Below are 16,422 nucleotides of genomic sequence, written 5' to 3'. Positions count from 1 at the left end.
CCACCAAGGAAACACTTTGTCACCCCTGCAACGTTTCTTACCTCAGTCTGTGCACAGTTACCTAGTCGCCACGGTATGTGAAGATCCTTTCCCCCAAGTTGCTGGCCTGTTTCTTTCCACGTTGCTGAGAGCCCAGGTTTATTAATTGCACCAGGTGAGTCTCAATTCCTTACCTTTATGGCCACTGCAACGAGGCAGCGGGGTGCGCCTCTTCATGGGAGAGGACTGGACCCTTCCCCAGAGGAGAATGGGAATGCTGGGTGGGCCCCCAAATTTGTGGAAAATAAATTTTTGGTGCCACAAAGAAGAGTCAGCACTCTGACAACAAGTTTTGTAAGCAAGGCAAATTTACTTCTATAGAAGAGTGGTCTTTCAGATGGAGCAATGGGCAAGATCACACCGGACAAGGGAGGGGAAAGGGTTCTTATTCCTAATGCAGCTAGTCCCTACTGTTGTGTCTTTCCTGTACTGGATAGGGTTGGACTGCACACTCTAAGCTAATTCAGACTGGCTGTTTGAAAGAGGGCAGGGGTATGAGCTGGAGTGGCCAGGTGAGTAGTTTCAGAGGGAAAGACAGTTATAGAGCAGGTATCTAAGGATGACTAAGGACAGAGCAGGTGACTAAGAATGACTAAAGACAGAGCAGGTGTTAGAGGCTAGAAGGGGGTTGTTTAATGAAACTAGGGGCAAGGAAGCATAAAGAACAAGGAAGTTAAACTTTAAAATGGAGAACAAAGAACAGAGAAGCTGAACATACTGACATATTTGTTCTCTGAAGGGGAACTCAGAACTCATTGTACTTAATCTTCCCCCTCTTCAATTTTAAAGGATGTTTACAGGCTAAAATCTTTGAAGAGGAATTTACTGTATCCTATTCATCAGGTGATCCTTCCACCGAGCCTTCAGCCTTGTCAGGTGTTCTTTCCGCCAAGGGTGTAGCCTCCTCAGGTGTTCCTTCAGATGTTCCTTCTGCCAAACACACAGTCTGGATAAATTTTCCTTCTGCTAAATATCATTCTTCTGATGCTTTACCTGGCAAACTTCTACTCATTCAGCTTGCCTTCCTTAAATACTACCAAACTTTTGTTAATTCTCCTTTTTTTTTTTTTTTTTTTTTGAGACAGAGTCTCACTCTGTCGTCCAAGCTGGAGTGCAGTGGCACGATCTCAGCAGATCACTGCAATATCCACCTCCTGGGTTCACAAGATTCTCCTACCTCAGCCTCCCATGTAGCTGGGATTACATATGCATGTCACCCAGGCCCAGATAATTTTTTGAATTTAGTAGAGATGGGATTTCACCATGTTAGTGAGGGTGGTACCAAACTCCTGAGCTCAAGCAATCCATCCGACTTGGCCTCCCAAAGTTCTAGGATTACAGGAGTGAGCCACCGCTCCTGGACACTACCAGACTTTTTAAAGCTTTAATTCTTCATGTTGGATATAAAATGCCTGACACATACTGAATATGGTAACGATATAATAAGTGATCATTATAAGCTCCCAAAGGGGTTCTGGCACAGAGTAAGCACCAAATAAAGTAGTAAATAATAAAAAAGATAATAACAAGAAAAATGCTTAATATCTTAATAAAGTAGTAAATAATAAAAAATGACAATGGTAATAACAAGAAAGATGCTTAGTACCTTAAAGATACCTGACAGTTATCTGTTAAGTGGACAAGTAGATAAACGAATAAAGAACATATTTAGGAAATTCTGTTGGAAAAATGCAGAAATTCAATAGAAACAGTTCTACTGTTTTATGAGCACCTTAAAGACCCAGACTATGTGTATTCCATCTTGATCTCCTGCAGCTTGCAAAAATCTAACTTATAGAAGTCCTTTGATAAATATAGAATAATTTATTATATATTTATAACATATATAATGTGCTCATACAGTTCATATTGTACAATATATTGTGTTACATTTAGGTATCACAGTAGCACTTTTGTTATTGTGCAAATTTTTTCCACTTTTATTATAATTTGTTGAGCCTAGAGTTGAGCTATTTGAATATTTACAATGATAATATTTTGGCTAGTAGGAACAGAGTATCTTGTTGTAACAAAATTACTATTAACACACTAATTATCCAGCTGATAGAACAACACATCTTGTTCTAATAAAGTAAATATATCTTATTTGGTTTCAACTTAGAGGGAATGAAGTTGATAATTGTGAGACCTTGTTGGTACAAACTATGTAACATAACCTGCGCTTCTCAACAAAGAATTGCTTTTCTGACTTCTGCACTCAGTAGGTATCTTTGAAAAACAATCTCCTATTGGTACTGACGCACCCTGGCTAAGTTATGTTAATTCTTATTGACATTCATTTATGGTGCAAGAAAAGTATTACTGAGTTCCAAATTCTAAAGATAGTTACTTTTTTAGTGACACAAGTCACTATGTCACACAGTTGATCCTTGAATAAGGGTTTTCAGTCTAGGAGCCCACTAATAGACAGATTTTTCTTTTCCTTTGCCACTGCAAGGTAGCAAGACAAATCTCTCCTCTGCCTCCTCATCAGCCTACTCAACGTGAAGACAATGAGAATGAAGTCCTTTATGTATAATAATTCACTTCCATCTAATAAATAGTGAATATATTTATTCCTCTTTATAACAGTTTCTTTTCTCCAGCTCACTTTATTCTAAGAATACAGTATATAGTACATATAAAATAGAAGCTGTGTGTTAATTGCTTATGCTTTCACCTTTTTTCAGGCTCCAGGTCAACAGTAGAATATTAGTAGAGTTTTGGAGGAGTCAAAAGAAACAGATTTTCATATAAAGCAGATTTTCAGCTTCATGGGGGGATCAGCACCCTAACTCTCATGTTGCTCAAGACTCAACTATAATTAATTCTAATTTTCTAAATGCAAATCATTTATTGTAAAAATTAAATAAACCCTAGAAGTTCAAGACCAGCCTGGGCAACATAAGAAGACCATGTCTCTCTAATAAAGAAACAAACAAACACATAAATAAACTGTGTTTCCTTATAGGTTATAATATTCAAATGTTACAGTTTTCTATTAATTCCTACTTTTCATTATTAGATGTTCTGTTATTTGTGGCTTGTAATTCAAGGCATCTAAGCTATTTTATAATTTGTAACAATATTTATAAATATATTAATTCGTTAAATTGGATAAGCTGATAATCCCCTATTGCTAAGCTCATCACTCACACCACGGATTATACATTTTATAACAAGCCTAAGTTGTTATGACAGTTGAGGAAACATACAATATGCAAACTTAAAAACTGTTGTACTTATTTATACTTATTATATAGGATATTAGGGACTGTAATTAAATATTTTTCAGATAATATTTATGAGATTATAAACTACCTGCAACTAAATTCTTAACTAATTCTGAATTATAAACTAAAAAATTAAATCAAAGCTGTGTCTTTATATGCAAACACTTACATATAGGTATATATATATATATATGTAAACACATGCTATTTACAGATTGCTTTTTTAATAGCTATTTTGTGATCAACACTCCTATAATCTTATGGTAACACCACCAAGAGTAGTTTACTATCAGATGTCTTACCTGGATTGCTATTTTGAGAATTTTTAGATATCTTTTGTTTATATTCCAAAAGTTGTTGATGAATGCTATGTATAAAAATGAAATAAATAAAGTTACTATTTTAACATTGCTATAAAAAAATTATCAGATTCATTAAGTTCTTAGAGTATTTCAGACAATATTAGAGCTAACATCACAACATTACTTTTTCCATAGACTTTAAGTTTGTAAGCTCTATGAACTTATTAAGCTTCTAATTAAAGAAAGAAAGATAAAACACTCATGAACTGAGGGCAGTATAACTCAGTAAATTAACTAGAGTTAGTTTGACATATGGAAAATGTCTTTAATTCAGAATAAGTCCTAGCATGGCTACCAACAGGTATTTTTTCTTGAACAAGTTGCTTCTCTTAGACTCAATGTCTTCTAAAAATGAGGATTTTAGGGCCTTATTTCCCTAGGTTATTATAAAGATTTAACAAGACAACATTTTTAAAATGCTCAAAGAAATAGTAGAGCAAAAAAATAATTTGTTCTTGAACCTTATTGCTGAAACTATTTTAAAAATCCCAATAAAACCCAATATATTGGCCTGCTGCAGTGGCTCATGCTTGTGATGCAAACACTTTTGGATGTTGAGACAGGAGGATTGCTTGAGTCCAGAAGTTCAAGAACAGCTGGGCAACATAGGGAGACCCTGTCTCTACAAAACATAAATAAACTACAAAAAAAAAAAAAAACCACAAATGTGTTTTTTCATAGATTATAATATTCAAATGTTGCAGTTTTCTGTTATTAATTCCTACTTTTGGATATTAGATGTTCTATCATTTGTGGCTTATAATTCAGAGCATCTAAGCTATTTTATATTCTGTAATGAAACTTATTTATAAATATGTTAAATCATTAAATCAGATAACCTAATTATCCTCTATTACTGAGCTCATTAGTCACACCAAGGGCAGAAAACTAATAGATGTCAGCATCTGGCTTGGACTACTACTACTCTTTATCCACCTCCTTAAACTCTGAACCAACAAATCTTTGTTAGAATGATGCTTAGTCACCATGTTCATTTCCAGCTGCTGTGGAAGACAAAATCCCACCTTTATTTTTTGTAAGTTCCACAAAGAAGATGCAAGTTGGTATTTTCTCATTTCTGAGATCCCTACTTACAAAATATTGCACGTAAGACCCTATGTGTTACCACCATCTCATTTCATAGATCACCTTACATAAATAATTTTTTGTGTGAAAATCACAATTGCAATATTGGGTGTCACCCATTTTGCTTTGACTCACACCATTTCCTTGGAGCTAGTTAGAAAGTAGTAAAATGTCCTTTTGGGGACTGCAAGAAATATGCAACACTTCACAGATTTGTATGTCATCCTTGTGCAGGGACCATGCTGACCTTCTCAACATTGTTTCAATTTTACCATTTGTACCACTGAAGCCAGCACAAATCCTTACCTTTATACGTGAAGACTGAACAGTCACAGATGAGGCTTAGCTCTGTTAAACCTAACCAACTTACTTGAGATTTAGTGAAGTCTATTGAATGCCTTCATGGTGATGCAGAATTTGAAAATATTTTAAAAACTTGAGGTAGAGATGCAAGTAGCATGGAAGATTTTTACTTTTAGGAGAAAAGAATAACTCGAGGGGACAACCACAAGTTGGAACACACTACAACTTGGGAAAGATGACATGGGATCTTACAGAATAAGATGAGACCTTCCACTACCTATGAAATGGTATATAAAGGGCCAGGGACATAGATCTGGTAACAACGACAAAATGGATCTCCAATTTCTTCCTGTAACATTATTTCAACCAGACTTATGGTTTCAAACTACTACTAATATTGGCTAGAGAATATAGAAAAAGCCACTCAAAGGATAACTTACAATGAAGGTCTAGGCCATGTCCAGGCTAAGATGTGGGTTTCACATCAGGTTTTGAGTGTGAGAAGGGTCAATTTGCTCACTATGTGTGTCACTAAAGCCAAAAGTTCTAGCTACCAGAGAGGGGTGCTGGTACTTTGGAAACAGTGGCTGAGAATATGTATGTGAATTTTTACAAAAGTGTAATAACTTTGAAGTCCACACCATGAAGACTGAGGGATCTGTATTACTAAGGGCATCCTGGTCACAAAGGTCAATCATTATCAGATTGCAGGAGCAGTTTCAGTGGCAACGATGCAGCAACAGAATCAATGGAAACAACAAAATGAAGAGAATGGCCATTTCCCCCCACATCCTTCTGACTTGTACAAAAGGAATGTCTTCCTTGGACTTAGGTTCAGATTCTTTTAAAAAATTCAAGAATTAAAGACAGCCCCAGGGGACACTATCAGGTTGTCTGCTTAAAGTGAATATTTCAAGACCCAAATAACTAATTAGAAAAATCAAAATTGTGACATTATGTTTATCCCATGCATAGGGGTTATACTTCAAATCAAGTAGCCAACATTAGCATCCCTAAAGCCCTAAAATAAAGAATCCTGGAGCCATTACTCCTTCTAATTAGCCTAGCTTTTTTTGCCTAGTTTCTGGATGATGAAGTGAACTAACTCATTGTCATTCAAAAACTACCTGAAACAAACTATAAAATCTCACCTAGCCTTTAAATGTAAACACTTACAGATTAAATCCACAAGCAACAGCATAACGTTCTGCAGTCATTCCACACGTATCTTCAGCACAGATGTCAACATTTTGCTGAAGAAGCATGCCGACTATCTCTGATGATCCATGACATACTGCAAGCATTAGGGCTGTGCTAAAATAACAAAAAGATAACTTCATTATTAGGAATAGAACCAGTTTAATATGTGCCTGTCAGGGTAGAATTAACCATCTACATGTATTAACAAACGTTAAATATCTTGAGTGCTCAAGTGTTTATCCCTGTAAATCACCACCAAGGTTAAAAGGAAGGGGCAAAAAGACTCGTGTCCCACTGGGATGTGGCATAGTAGAAATGGCTAACATAAAGTCCACTGAGGGACAGGAAAATGTGCTCTGTTCACTAATCTAAAAGAGGCAAAGTTTTAAGTGAAGAATTATCTATTTCTTCCTTAGTCTGATATAATATTTTGTACTTCAAAATTAGCTAGAAGTCAGACAAGTGAGAGCAATCTGAAGGCTTAAAACAATATTAGGAATAATACTGCCCTAAGTAGCTGGGACTACAGGTATGTACCACCATGCCCGGCTAATTTTTATATTTTTTGTAGAGATGGGATTTTACCATGTTGGCTAGGCTGGTCTTGAACACCTGGCCTCAAGTGATCCACCCACCTTGGCCTCCCAAAGTGCTGGGATAACAGGCTACAGCTACCATGCCCAGCAAATATTGCATTTTTTAAAAAGTGTATGAAAAACAGAAGTTAGAAAAATACAATAAAGGGGCTAATAGTTCAATATTGAATTATAAAGTAAACTAAAAATTCATACTTCTTAACACTAATACAGAACCACTTTAGCTAGTAGAAGATAATGCAACCAAAAAAAATCAGATTACAAATAAGAATCAGTCAATATAATAAAAGAAGATAAATCCTACTATATACTGTTCTTTATGTTGATCAGTCCAAATAATTGTTTTTGTTCTTAACTGATCATTTGTGTTGGTATTTTTCTCTATGATCTAGTAATTTTAAGTAAATGTTATTAATTTAATATTTCTGACTGGAGTGTTATTACTCTAGCACACTACTCAAGTGTTTTTTAATAAAAAAGACTACTATACCATTTAAACTTATCAACTGCATTTGCATTTGCATTTTTTGTCAGTAAAAATTCCACAATTTGCTCACTTCTTTTCCTTATGGCCAGTAAAAGTGGTGTGTGGCCAGCCTGTAAAACAGCAAAAACCATTTATAATTCATGAAATTACATATTTCTCAGCTGAACCGAATACTTTATGTAATACCCTATGAACTTAAACAATAGAAAGTAAACCAATAGCAATCCCTTCTTTGTCACTTTTCTGTGCTTTCCTATGCACTGCACCTTCACTTGTAAACATTCAGCCTCTGCATCACCACATTAACTCTGGTTATCTCCAAAAATCATTATTTTGTAATGATTTTATTGTTTCCTATGTAAATCAAGAGCTTCTTGAGGGCAGGGGCTGTATCTTTTATCTCTATATCTTTAAACCCTAAGACATAGTAGTAAATACTTTGTTTTTTACAAAATTAGTAATCTAAATTATTATCTCTAGAGCAGTATTTCTTCAACTGTATTCCAAAGAATATTTACCTTACCAGAAGCACTGTACCCCAGCAGATTCCACCATTATCTATGTTCAAGAAATGTTATAAAACTGTGAATTAAATGTTCATTATTCAAGAAATGAATTGAACTTTGCCTAATCCTTATTTGACAATGTATTTTTGTGGCAAACATTAACATTTGACAAATTAGAATTTCAGGGATGCAGTTCTGAAAGCTTCCCCCCAAAAATGGAGGTTTCCTCTGGGTGATACAAACTCACTTGATTCTCTTCTATCAATGATCCCAAGATCCCAGATGTCAATGTCAGGCACTCCTGCTCTAAATGGGTCACTAAGGAAGTGGCTCTAAATTGAAAGAGATTGGCTTCAAATGAACTTTGATTGCTTATTATTAAATGGTCCATGTTTTTTTTCTTTTATTATACTTTAAGTTCTAGGGTACCTATGCACAATGTGCAGGTTTGTTACATATCTATACTTGTGCCATGTCGGTGTGCTGCACCCATCAACTCGTCAGCACCCATCAACTCATCGTTTACATCAGGTATAACTCCCAATGCCATCCCTCCCTCTTCCACCTCCCCATAATAGGCCCTGGTGTGTGATGTTCCCCTTCCAGAGTCCAAGTGATCTCATTGTTCAATTCCCACCTGTGAGTGAGAACATGCGGTGTTTGGTTTTCTGTTCTTGCGATAGTTTGCTGAGAATGATGGTTTCCAGCTGCATCCATGTCCCTACAAAGGACATGAACTTATCATTTTTTATTGCTGCATAGTATTCCGTGGCGTATATGTGCCACATTTTCTTAATCCAGTCCATCATTGATGGACATTTGAGTTGATTCCAAGACTTTGCTATTGTGAATAGTGCCACAATAAACATACGTGTGCATGTGTCTTTACAGCAGCATGATTTATAATCCTTTGGGTATATACCCAGTAATGGGATGGCTGGGTCAAATGGTATTTCTAGTTCTAGATCCTTGAGGAATCGTCATACTGTTTTCCACAATGGTTGAACCAGTTTACAAGCCCACCAACAGTGTAAAAGTGTTCCTATTTCTCCACATCCTCTCCAGCACCTGTTGTTTCCTGACTTTTTAATGATTGCCATTCTAACTGGTGTGAGATGGTATCTCATTGTGGTTTTGATTTGCATTTCTCTGATGGCTAGTGATGACGAGCATTTTTCATGTGCCTGTTGGCTGTATGCATGTCTTCTTTTGAGAAATGCCTGTTCATATCCTTTGCCCACTTACCATTCAGGACATAGGCATGGGCAAGGACTTCATGTCTAAAACACCAAAAGCAATGGCAACAAAAGCCATAATTGACAAATGGGATCTAATTAAACTAAAGAGCTTCTGCAAAGCAAAAGAAACTACCATCAGAGTGAACAGGCAGCCTACAGAATGGGAGAAAATTTTTGCAATCTACTCATCTGACAAAGGGCTAATTATCCAGAACCTACAAAGAACTCAAACAAATTTATGGTCCATGGGTTTTATCCTATTACCAGACAATAGGATTTTATCTCAGCTATTAGAAATTCAGTATAAAAGGCCAGGCGAGGTGGTTCACGCCTGTAATCCCAGCACTTTGAGAGGCCAAGGTGGGCAGATCACAAGATCAGGAGATAGAGACCATCCTGGTCAACATGGTGAAACCCCATCTCTACTAAAAATACAAAAAATTTAGCTGGGCGTGGTGGCATGTGCCTGCTGTCACCGCTACTCGGGAGGCTGAAGCAGGAGAATCACTTGAACCAGGGAGGCAGAGGTTGCAGTGAGCCGAGATCATGCCACTGCACTTCAGCCTGGTGACAGAGCGAGGCTCTGCCTCAAAAAAAAAAAAAAAAAAAAAAGAAATTCAGTATAAAAGCTTATTCTCAATTATAATGATACTCCTAGGATCTTAATGCGTATCTACTTCTTAAAATGCAATAATCCATTTTTATTCTGGTTTCTATTGTAATTGCTACTTAGTTTTTGGCAAAATATCAGAAATATGAATAAAATGACTTATTAATGAAAGTTCTAACTCATGTATATGGATTAGCAAAATAGAAGCCACTAAATCACTTGAATTTTAAGGGGCAATACTGTGGAGAAAGACATATTTTCTGCAATATGCATAATCTATTCAAATATAACCATGATTAATCTGAAAAGGCTTAAAGGCATTCTAATGAAAGATGATTATTTATGGTTTATATGAAGAAAAATTATTGTTTAAAAAAATCTTCTAAATTCTAGAAGACAACCCCATTATTAATGAATTAATGTAAAATATAAACTATATATTATAAACACCTATAAACTGTCTTCAATAACTTGAAATCTTTACCAAAATATACTATAAGAGAGGAATTGATAACTGAAATATTTACATAGGCAAAAGAGGTAAGCTGAGTAAGTGATGTAACTAGGTGGGCACAGTAGCAAACTGGAAACATATGATTTGTATCAAGCTAGAACGTCTTCATAGCATACCAAACAGTCATATGGGCTCAAGAGACACCAGATTCAATCCTTTACGAGGAAATCCAGATTTCTGCATGTCTCCTAAATTTTACATGTTGACTCAATTTATGCAGACAAATTTTACTTTCCTGTAGTTTTACACTAACTGGAAAGAAGAAAAGAAAACTTGAGTGGGAAAGAATATGTGAAAAAGTTTTACCTTTAACAAATTCAAATATTTATCATAAATGCACAGAAAAGCCATACTCTTTAATAGTTCTTATAAAATATTAATATTTAAAGTAAAATCTGAGACAATTAAGTTCTGTCAAACTATTTTCATAGAAAAATGGGAATATTTGAGCTTCCAAATATAAAATAATTTACATATGTTAATGTTAAAACAAATGGAGTTAATGTCTACCTTGTTCTTCACTTCGATGTCTGCACCACAGGACAGCAATTTTACCACCACTGACAAATTCTCACTGTAAACAGCATAATGGACAGCCGTGTTGCCATACACATCTACAATATTTGGATCAGCACCAGAATCTATGAGAATATTTGCACAAGCCTCCCTCTGGCATTGCAGAGCCTGTTAGTATTAAAGCAAGAAGTAAATTATAAATTATAAGAGATATAAATAAATATTCCACAGTTTTCACAAACTAGTTATATTTCAATGAGATAAATTCATTTTTATTCTATGTATTTAAACCAAATCCATCTCCTGCTGAAAGAACTGGCTACTATTTACCTTCATCAGAGGTGTCCTGTTTTCTCCATCAAGGACATCAAGCTGGCACTTTCTATCTACCAGAAGTGTTACTACTTCCGCATGGCCATTGAAACAGGCCCAGTGTAGAGCAGTCCTATGAGAGTGAGAGGACTTTTTAGGAAAGTTTAGTCCACTGTCTCAAAACATACAATGATTTATGTAATTGTCAACATTAAATACCATGCTCTTCCTCTGCCCTCAAAACAAATATTTAATATTCTCCTGAAGAAAGTACAACACTCATTCGCTCTTATTACTCACTACATTAATGAAAGAGTGGCCTATTTGAATAGAAAAAGCTTGGCCTTTGGATTCAGTTCAACTTGGGCTTGAGTATTACTTTAAAGTCTTTCACCTTCCAGCTATTGCTTATCCTTTCTGTGCCTCAATTTTCTTGTCAATAAAGTGAAGATGAATACAGCAGTTATCTTGCAGAACATCACTGTGATGCCTCATGAGAATCTATGCAAAGTATTTTGAAGAATTCCTAGCACATGTAACAGCTCAGTAATTGTTAGATATTGTAATTATTTCTACTACTTAACAAGGACAACATTTTAAGTAAAATGGTACAATTATGCCTACTTTGTGGTATGTTTTAAAGGTTAGAGATAACAATGTATTTTAATGATTCAAAGATACTCTATGTCTCATATTTTAACATCTCTGACATTGAAATGCCACTTATAATTCATTATTTATTACAAGTATATTTTGCAGAAATTTAAACAATCTTTCATTGGTACATAAATAAGCAGGCATCACACAATTCATGGCGCCGTCCATGAAGTGGAATATGGTATATACAACAGGATGATGGCAGTCCTAGTCACAGGATTAACACTTAAAGAAATTTTAGCTTTTAAGAGTATACACAAAAGGAGAGTTGAAATAAAAACAGCAAACTGTTAAAACAAAGTACTTCTTTAATATTTTTAAAACTTCAAGCCAAAGAAAATGGGATTCAAGTAGGTATGGCTCATTTTATTTTGTATTTAGATTTACAGAATGTATGTAAATTCATATTTAGATTTATAGAATGCATGTAAATTAGGTATTTCCAATGATTAATATTACTATTTAAAGCTGTTATAAATTTCAAAAATAGTGGTTGATAGTTATCTTTTACTAGTTTCTCACTTCAGAATTGTTTTTGTTTGAAAGATGAGAGGAAAAGCTTCAATTGAGATTCAGTCCCAGTAACCCAATTTTAAATCTCTCACTTTGCTCAGGCTGAGCAGGTAAATGTGAAACTTTTAAGGATGAAAGGGTCTTAAAAGTTAATATATCTTCTACATAATAGGCATTCAGCTTACATGTGATAAAGTGATTAAAAGGATAAATACAGTTGAGAAGTTCAATACCTTAAAAAAACTGCTATAAAGCACTTATATTTACTATTTTATTTCTTATAATAAAACTACACTAATTAATCTATAATTATTGACATATATGTAATAAATCTGTATATAATAAAAATACGTGCCTAATAAAATATGTAAATCAATAAGCACAGGTAAAAAGATTGTCTTTTGAAGATGCTAAAAGTTCACAGAATATACTAATCCACAAAAAATAATAAAATATGGAAAGTGAGAAATTACTTTTATTGGTGCAAAATTCATATTCCTGCTCTTCCCAAAAATTATTTCATTAATAATAAACTTTTTCTAATAGCATTGTACATGCTCAATGTGGAAATCAAAGATAATAAAAAGGAAAAACATTTTCTATTAAAACAAATGCCCTCAAATAACAAATTTTATCATATTTCATACATAATTTCAGATAACACAAGACTTTAGTCTGTGTGTATGTATAATCAAACTGAACTTTACCCTCACTTGATACACCAAAACACATTTTCAAATGTCACCTATTCTGTATATATTTCTACCTTCAGTGGTCACATATTATCCTATACTGTAAATTCAATGAAATATATTTATAAAAGTCATTATATGAATTATTCTTAATAATGTAGTATTTACCACCAAATTGTCTATTTGAAAAGTTATCTGCAATTTAAACTTTAAACAGCAGTATATTACTGCTCTTTATCCTCACAAACTTTGTAGATAGAAAACAGTATTTGATTCCTCTTTTAACTTAAATGCCTTCTCTAACCAGAAACACTAAATATTGTTTCCTGTGTGCATAGGTCACTTACAGATCTTAAGAAAGTACTTTGCCCAATTTTAATTTAGAGCTTTAATTAAAATTGCCCAATTTTAAATTAGAGTTTTACGTTGATTTAAGTGAATTATCTACAAAATGACAATTTTTAAATCTAATATGCAGACACACACGCACATACATGTGTAGTAAGTATGCTGCCTTTTGTTTTTTTCTCATTACAGGTTAATTTAATTTTGTTTTGTTTAATTATCCTTCAGACTTCTTGCTTCTGAGCTTCTTAGAAAGGTGTTGTCAACATAAAAATGTACCTGTGTAAATAGGCATTTATGTTTTCTTCTGGTGCTTTTTATCATTTTTTATATTAAAATTTTTAATCTATATTCCGTCGGAAACTTAATTTGTGGCATAAAAGTCTAATTTTCTCCAAAAAAGCAGGTATTTCCATTATGAAACTAATTATTTTCCTATTAGTATAAAGTGTAAGCATTATCAAGCTCTAAATTCTTAGATATTTACGTGTTTCTGGATTTTCTATTCTGCTGTATTCATTCACCTGTCTTTTCAGCTGTTATCAAACAATTTGTGATTTATTTATTTATTTATTTATTTATTTATTTATTTATTTTTGAGACAGTCTCACTCTATTGCCCAGGCTGGAGTGTAGTGGTAGGATCTGGGCTCACTGCAACCTCCGCCTCCCAGTTTCAAGCGATTCTCTCGTCTCCGCCTCAGCCTCCCAAGTAGCTGGGATTACAGGCACCTGACATCGTGCCTGACTAATTTTTGTATTTTTGTAGAGTTGGGGTTTCACCATATTGGCCAGGCTAGTCTTGAACTCCTGACCTCAGGTGATCCACTGGCCTCGGCCACCCGAAGTGCTGGGATTCTGGGACTACAGGCGTTAGCCACTGCGCCCGGCTTTTTTTTTTTTTTTTTTAATTTTATTTATTTATTTATTTATTTATTTAATTTTATTTTTTGAGACGGAGTCTCGCTCTGTCCCCCAGGCTGGAGTGCAGTGGCGCTATCTCAGCTCACTGCAAGCTCCGCCTCCCGGGTTCACGCCATTCTCCTGCCTCAGCCTCCCGAGTAGCTGGGACTACAGGCGCCTGCCACCACGCCCGGCTACCTTTTGTATTTTCAGTAGAGACCCTGTTAGCCAGGATGGTCTCGATCTCCTGACCTCGTGATCCGCCCACCTTGGTCTCCCAAAGTGCTGGGATTACAGGCCTGAGCCACTGCGCCCTGCCGTGGCCCATTTTGTGCAAATTAATAGCACATTTTGATATCTCGAAGGGCAAGACTTTTCTACTCCGTTACAAAATTTTTAAAATGTCATCACAATGGTAAAAGACAGCGTGTGTAATTTTAAAAATGTTAAAACGTTGATAACTTTATTTCGTTTATGTGAAACTGATAAAGAGCTCGCATCTTGAGAAAAATGAGTCTTCTTAAATTCGAAAACATAAAACATCTTCCCACCTCAAAGTTTCCTTCTAAGGCCCCTCAGCAAAGAATATATTTATATAGACATTTATTGATATCAAAATGGATACTGGACTTTATCCACAAAATTTTTAGCCAAAAAGTTAATATATTATGGGAATTATTTCATTATGCACCATTTCATAATGTATCTAACATTATCTTTTAAAACCTGTATATTAAAATTAAAACTCCGTATGTACTTAATTTTGTGAGTTAAATCTCTTTAAAATTCTCTAAACAGTGCTCTGTGAGAGGAAGTGGAGTGAAGGAGAAAGCAGAGAAAGTTTGGGGTTGATTTTAAGGTGCCCTGGGCCCTCCGCCCTGCAGGGCGCCCCCATCCCAGGCCTGAGGGGCCTGCCTGGAAAGAAGGCCTAGACCCCGGGGCCCAGGACGGCCGCCCCGCCGCCCGCCACTCCTCCACCTGCTCCCCTTGTCTCCAGGCCCCCCAGCCCCCACTCTGAAGGGGCGATCCTCCCACAGCCGCCACCTTCTCCTGCAGCCCGGGCTCAGGCAGGGCCTGGTACCTCTTCTTTGTATCTTTTATGTTGAGGTCCATTGTCGTCGTCTTCATCATCCTCTCCAGTTTCCAGGCTTGGCCCTGGGAGGCAGCTTTGTGGATCTTCCTGAGATCCCCATGGTGAATCACGTAAGAGTCGTTGTTGGTGTAGACCAGCTGACTGAAGGGGCTCGGGCGCTCCGGGACCGTCTCGCCCTTGACACAGGCAGCAGAGAGTCTCTTCATGATTGCGGCCACCTGTTAGAGAGAGCCTGCACCTCCTGCTGCTGGCCCTTCCCCAGTTCTCGCCGCTCGCCCTCGCCCTTCTTCGGTCCCCGCACCCGCCCCGACACCAGGAGAAATCGCGGTTGGGCCAAGCTTTTGGACACTCCAGCCTCTCCCGGGAGAAACTGGGTGAGCAGAACCGTTAGGCAGCTGAGTAGAACCTTTAGGCAGCTGAGCAGCGTCGTCAGGCAGCAGCGCATGCGCAGCTCAGCAGGCCTAGGAGAGACATGAGGCGGGAAACCGCCCTGGCGGCGCTTCGCTGGGCACCGCGTGCAGGTGGCACCTGCCACTGAGGCGTTGCCTGGCTGGCGGGGCTCCCTGGAGTGGAACGTGGGGAGCGCCCTGCCACACGGCCCACTTGACAGAGTTGCCCCGTCCCCCCCTCAACCCAAAATCCAGGAGCTGGGCCCTGGCGTTGGGCATCGTGCAGCCTCCAGGGTTCCCGCCCTCCTGCTGCCAGGGACCCACCTCCGACTTAGGCACCCGGGAGACTTCCGGCCCAAGTATCCGCGCTGCTGGTAGCGCTGGCAGGGTCAGGGTTGAAGCCTCTGCTACTACGTGCCATGTTCGGGTGGCAGCTGCAGCTGAGCCCACGGTGGAGGCTACAGGGCTGGGCTCAAACCGCTGAGCGTCGCCGAATACACCACCCTTCCACCCTGGGCTCTGCTCTTCCTTGGCTCGCGCTGGCAGCACAGGCTCGCGACCTCTGGGCCCTGTACAGCTGCGGCGATGAGGCTTTGCAGCAGGTTCCCAACCTCCTGCAGCTGAGGTCCCACTGCCTGACTTAGGCGCAGTGGCAGTGTCCGACCCTGGGGTTCGCCTGTTGGTGGCGCGGACAGGTTCTGGGGTTGCCACCGCTGCTGCCACCTTCAAATGCCAGCTGCATCTGAGTCCACTGTAGAGGCTGCAGGGCTGGGCCCGACGGTATAAGGGTCGCCGTATGGCACACGACCTCCCACTCTAGGCCCTGCTC

The 16,422-nt window shown here is 37.5% G+C and overlaps 1 protein-coding gene and 1 non-coding gene across 4 annotated transcripts; both read right to left on the bottom strand.

Moving 5' to 3' along the window:
• Positions 1–332: 332 nt before the first annotated feature.
• Positions 333–15,643, bottom strand: ANKRD30BL (ankyrin repeat domain 30B like). 3 transcript variants are annotated; one of them, XM_033208303.1, is made up of 7 exons: positions 15,193–15,643; positions 11,021–11,135; positions 10,685–10,858; positions 7,310–7,416; positions 6,200–6,337; positions 3,575–3,639; positions 333–969 (listed from the first exon to the last, which is right to left on the bottom strand). In XM_033208303.1, exons 1-7 carry the CDS (start codon positions 15,408–15,410, stop codon positions 872–874), a joined length of 915 nt encoding a protein of 304 aa, XP_033064194.1. In that variant the 5' UTR covers positions 15,411–15,643; the 3' UTR covers positions 333–871. The 3 variants fall into 3 exon arrangements, with proteins under 3 accessions (XP_033064194.1, XP_033064196.1, XP_033064195.1); XM_033208305.1 differs by lacking the exon at positions 10,685–10,858; XM_033208304.1 differs by lacking the exon at positions 3,575–3,639 and having other exon boundaries at positions 15,193–15,642.
• Positions 4,910–5,016, bottom strand: LOC117082959. The gene has a single exon (XR_004436872.1). It is a non-coding gene; the product is annotated as a U6 spliceosomal RNA (small nuclear RNA).
• Positions 15,644–16,422: the final 779 nt, after the last annotated feature.

The sequence above is a fragment of the Trachypithecus francoisi genome, unplaced genomic scaffold, assembly GCF_009764315.1.
Source record: "Trachypithecus francoisi isolate TF-2019V2 unplaced genomic scaffold, Tfra_2.0 Lachesis_group9, whole genome shotgun sequence".
In the NCBI taxonomy this organism is placed as follows: Eukaryota; Metazoa; Chordata; class Mammalia; order Primates; family Cercopithecidae; genus Trachypithecus; species Trachypithecus francoisi.
Note: the sequence above shows the minus strand (reverse complement) of the source record. Positions and strands in the feature narration are given on the sequence as shown.

Bases quoted from the DNA above. Each gene is read 5' to 3' on its own strand.
- ANKRD30BL (XM_033208303.1), bottom strand. From the start codon at position 15,410: ATGAAGAGACTCTCTGCTGCCTGTGTCAAGGGCGAGACGGTCCCGGAG. The intron at 7,417-10,684 runs GTAGACATTAAC...GCTGTTTTACAG, and splicing joins ACATCGAAGTGAAGAACAAG to GCTGGCCACACACCACTTTT. The intron at 970-3,574 runs GTAAGACATCTG...TGTGTTTGGCAG, and splicing joins TTCTCAAAATAGCAATCCAG to AAGGAACATCTGAAGGAACA.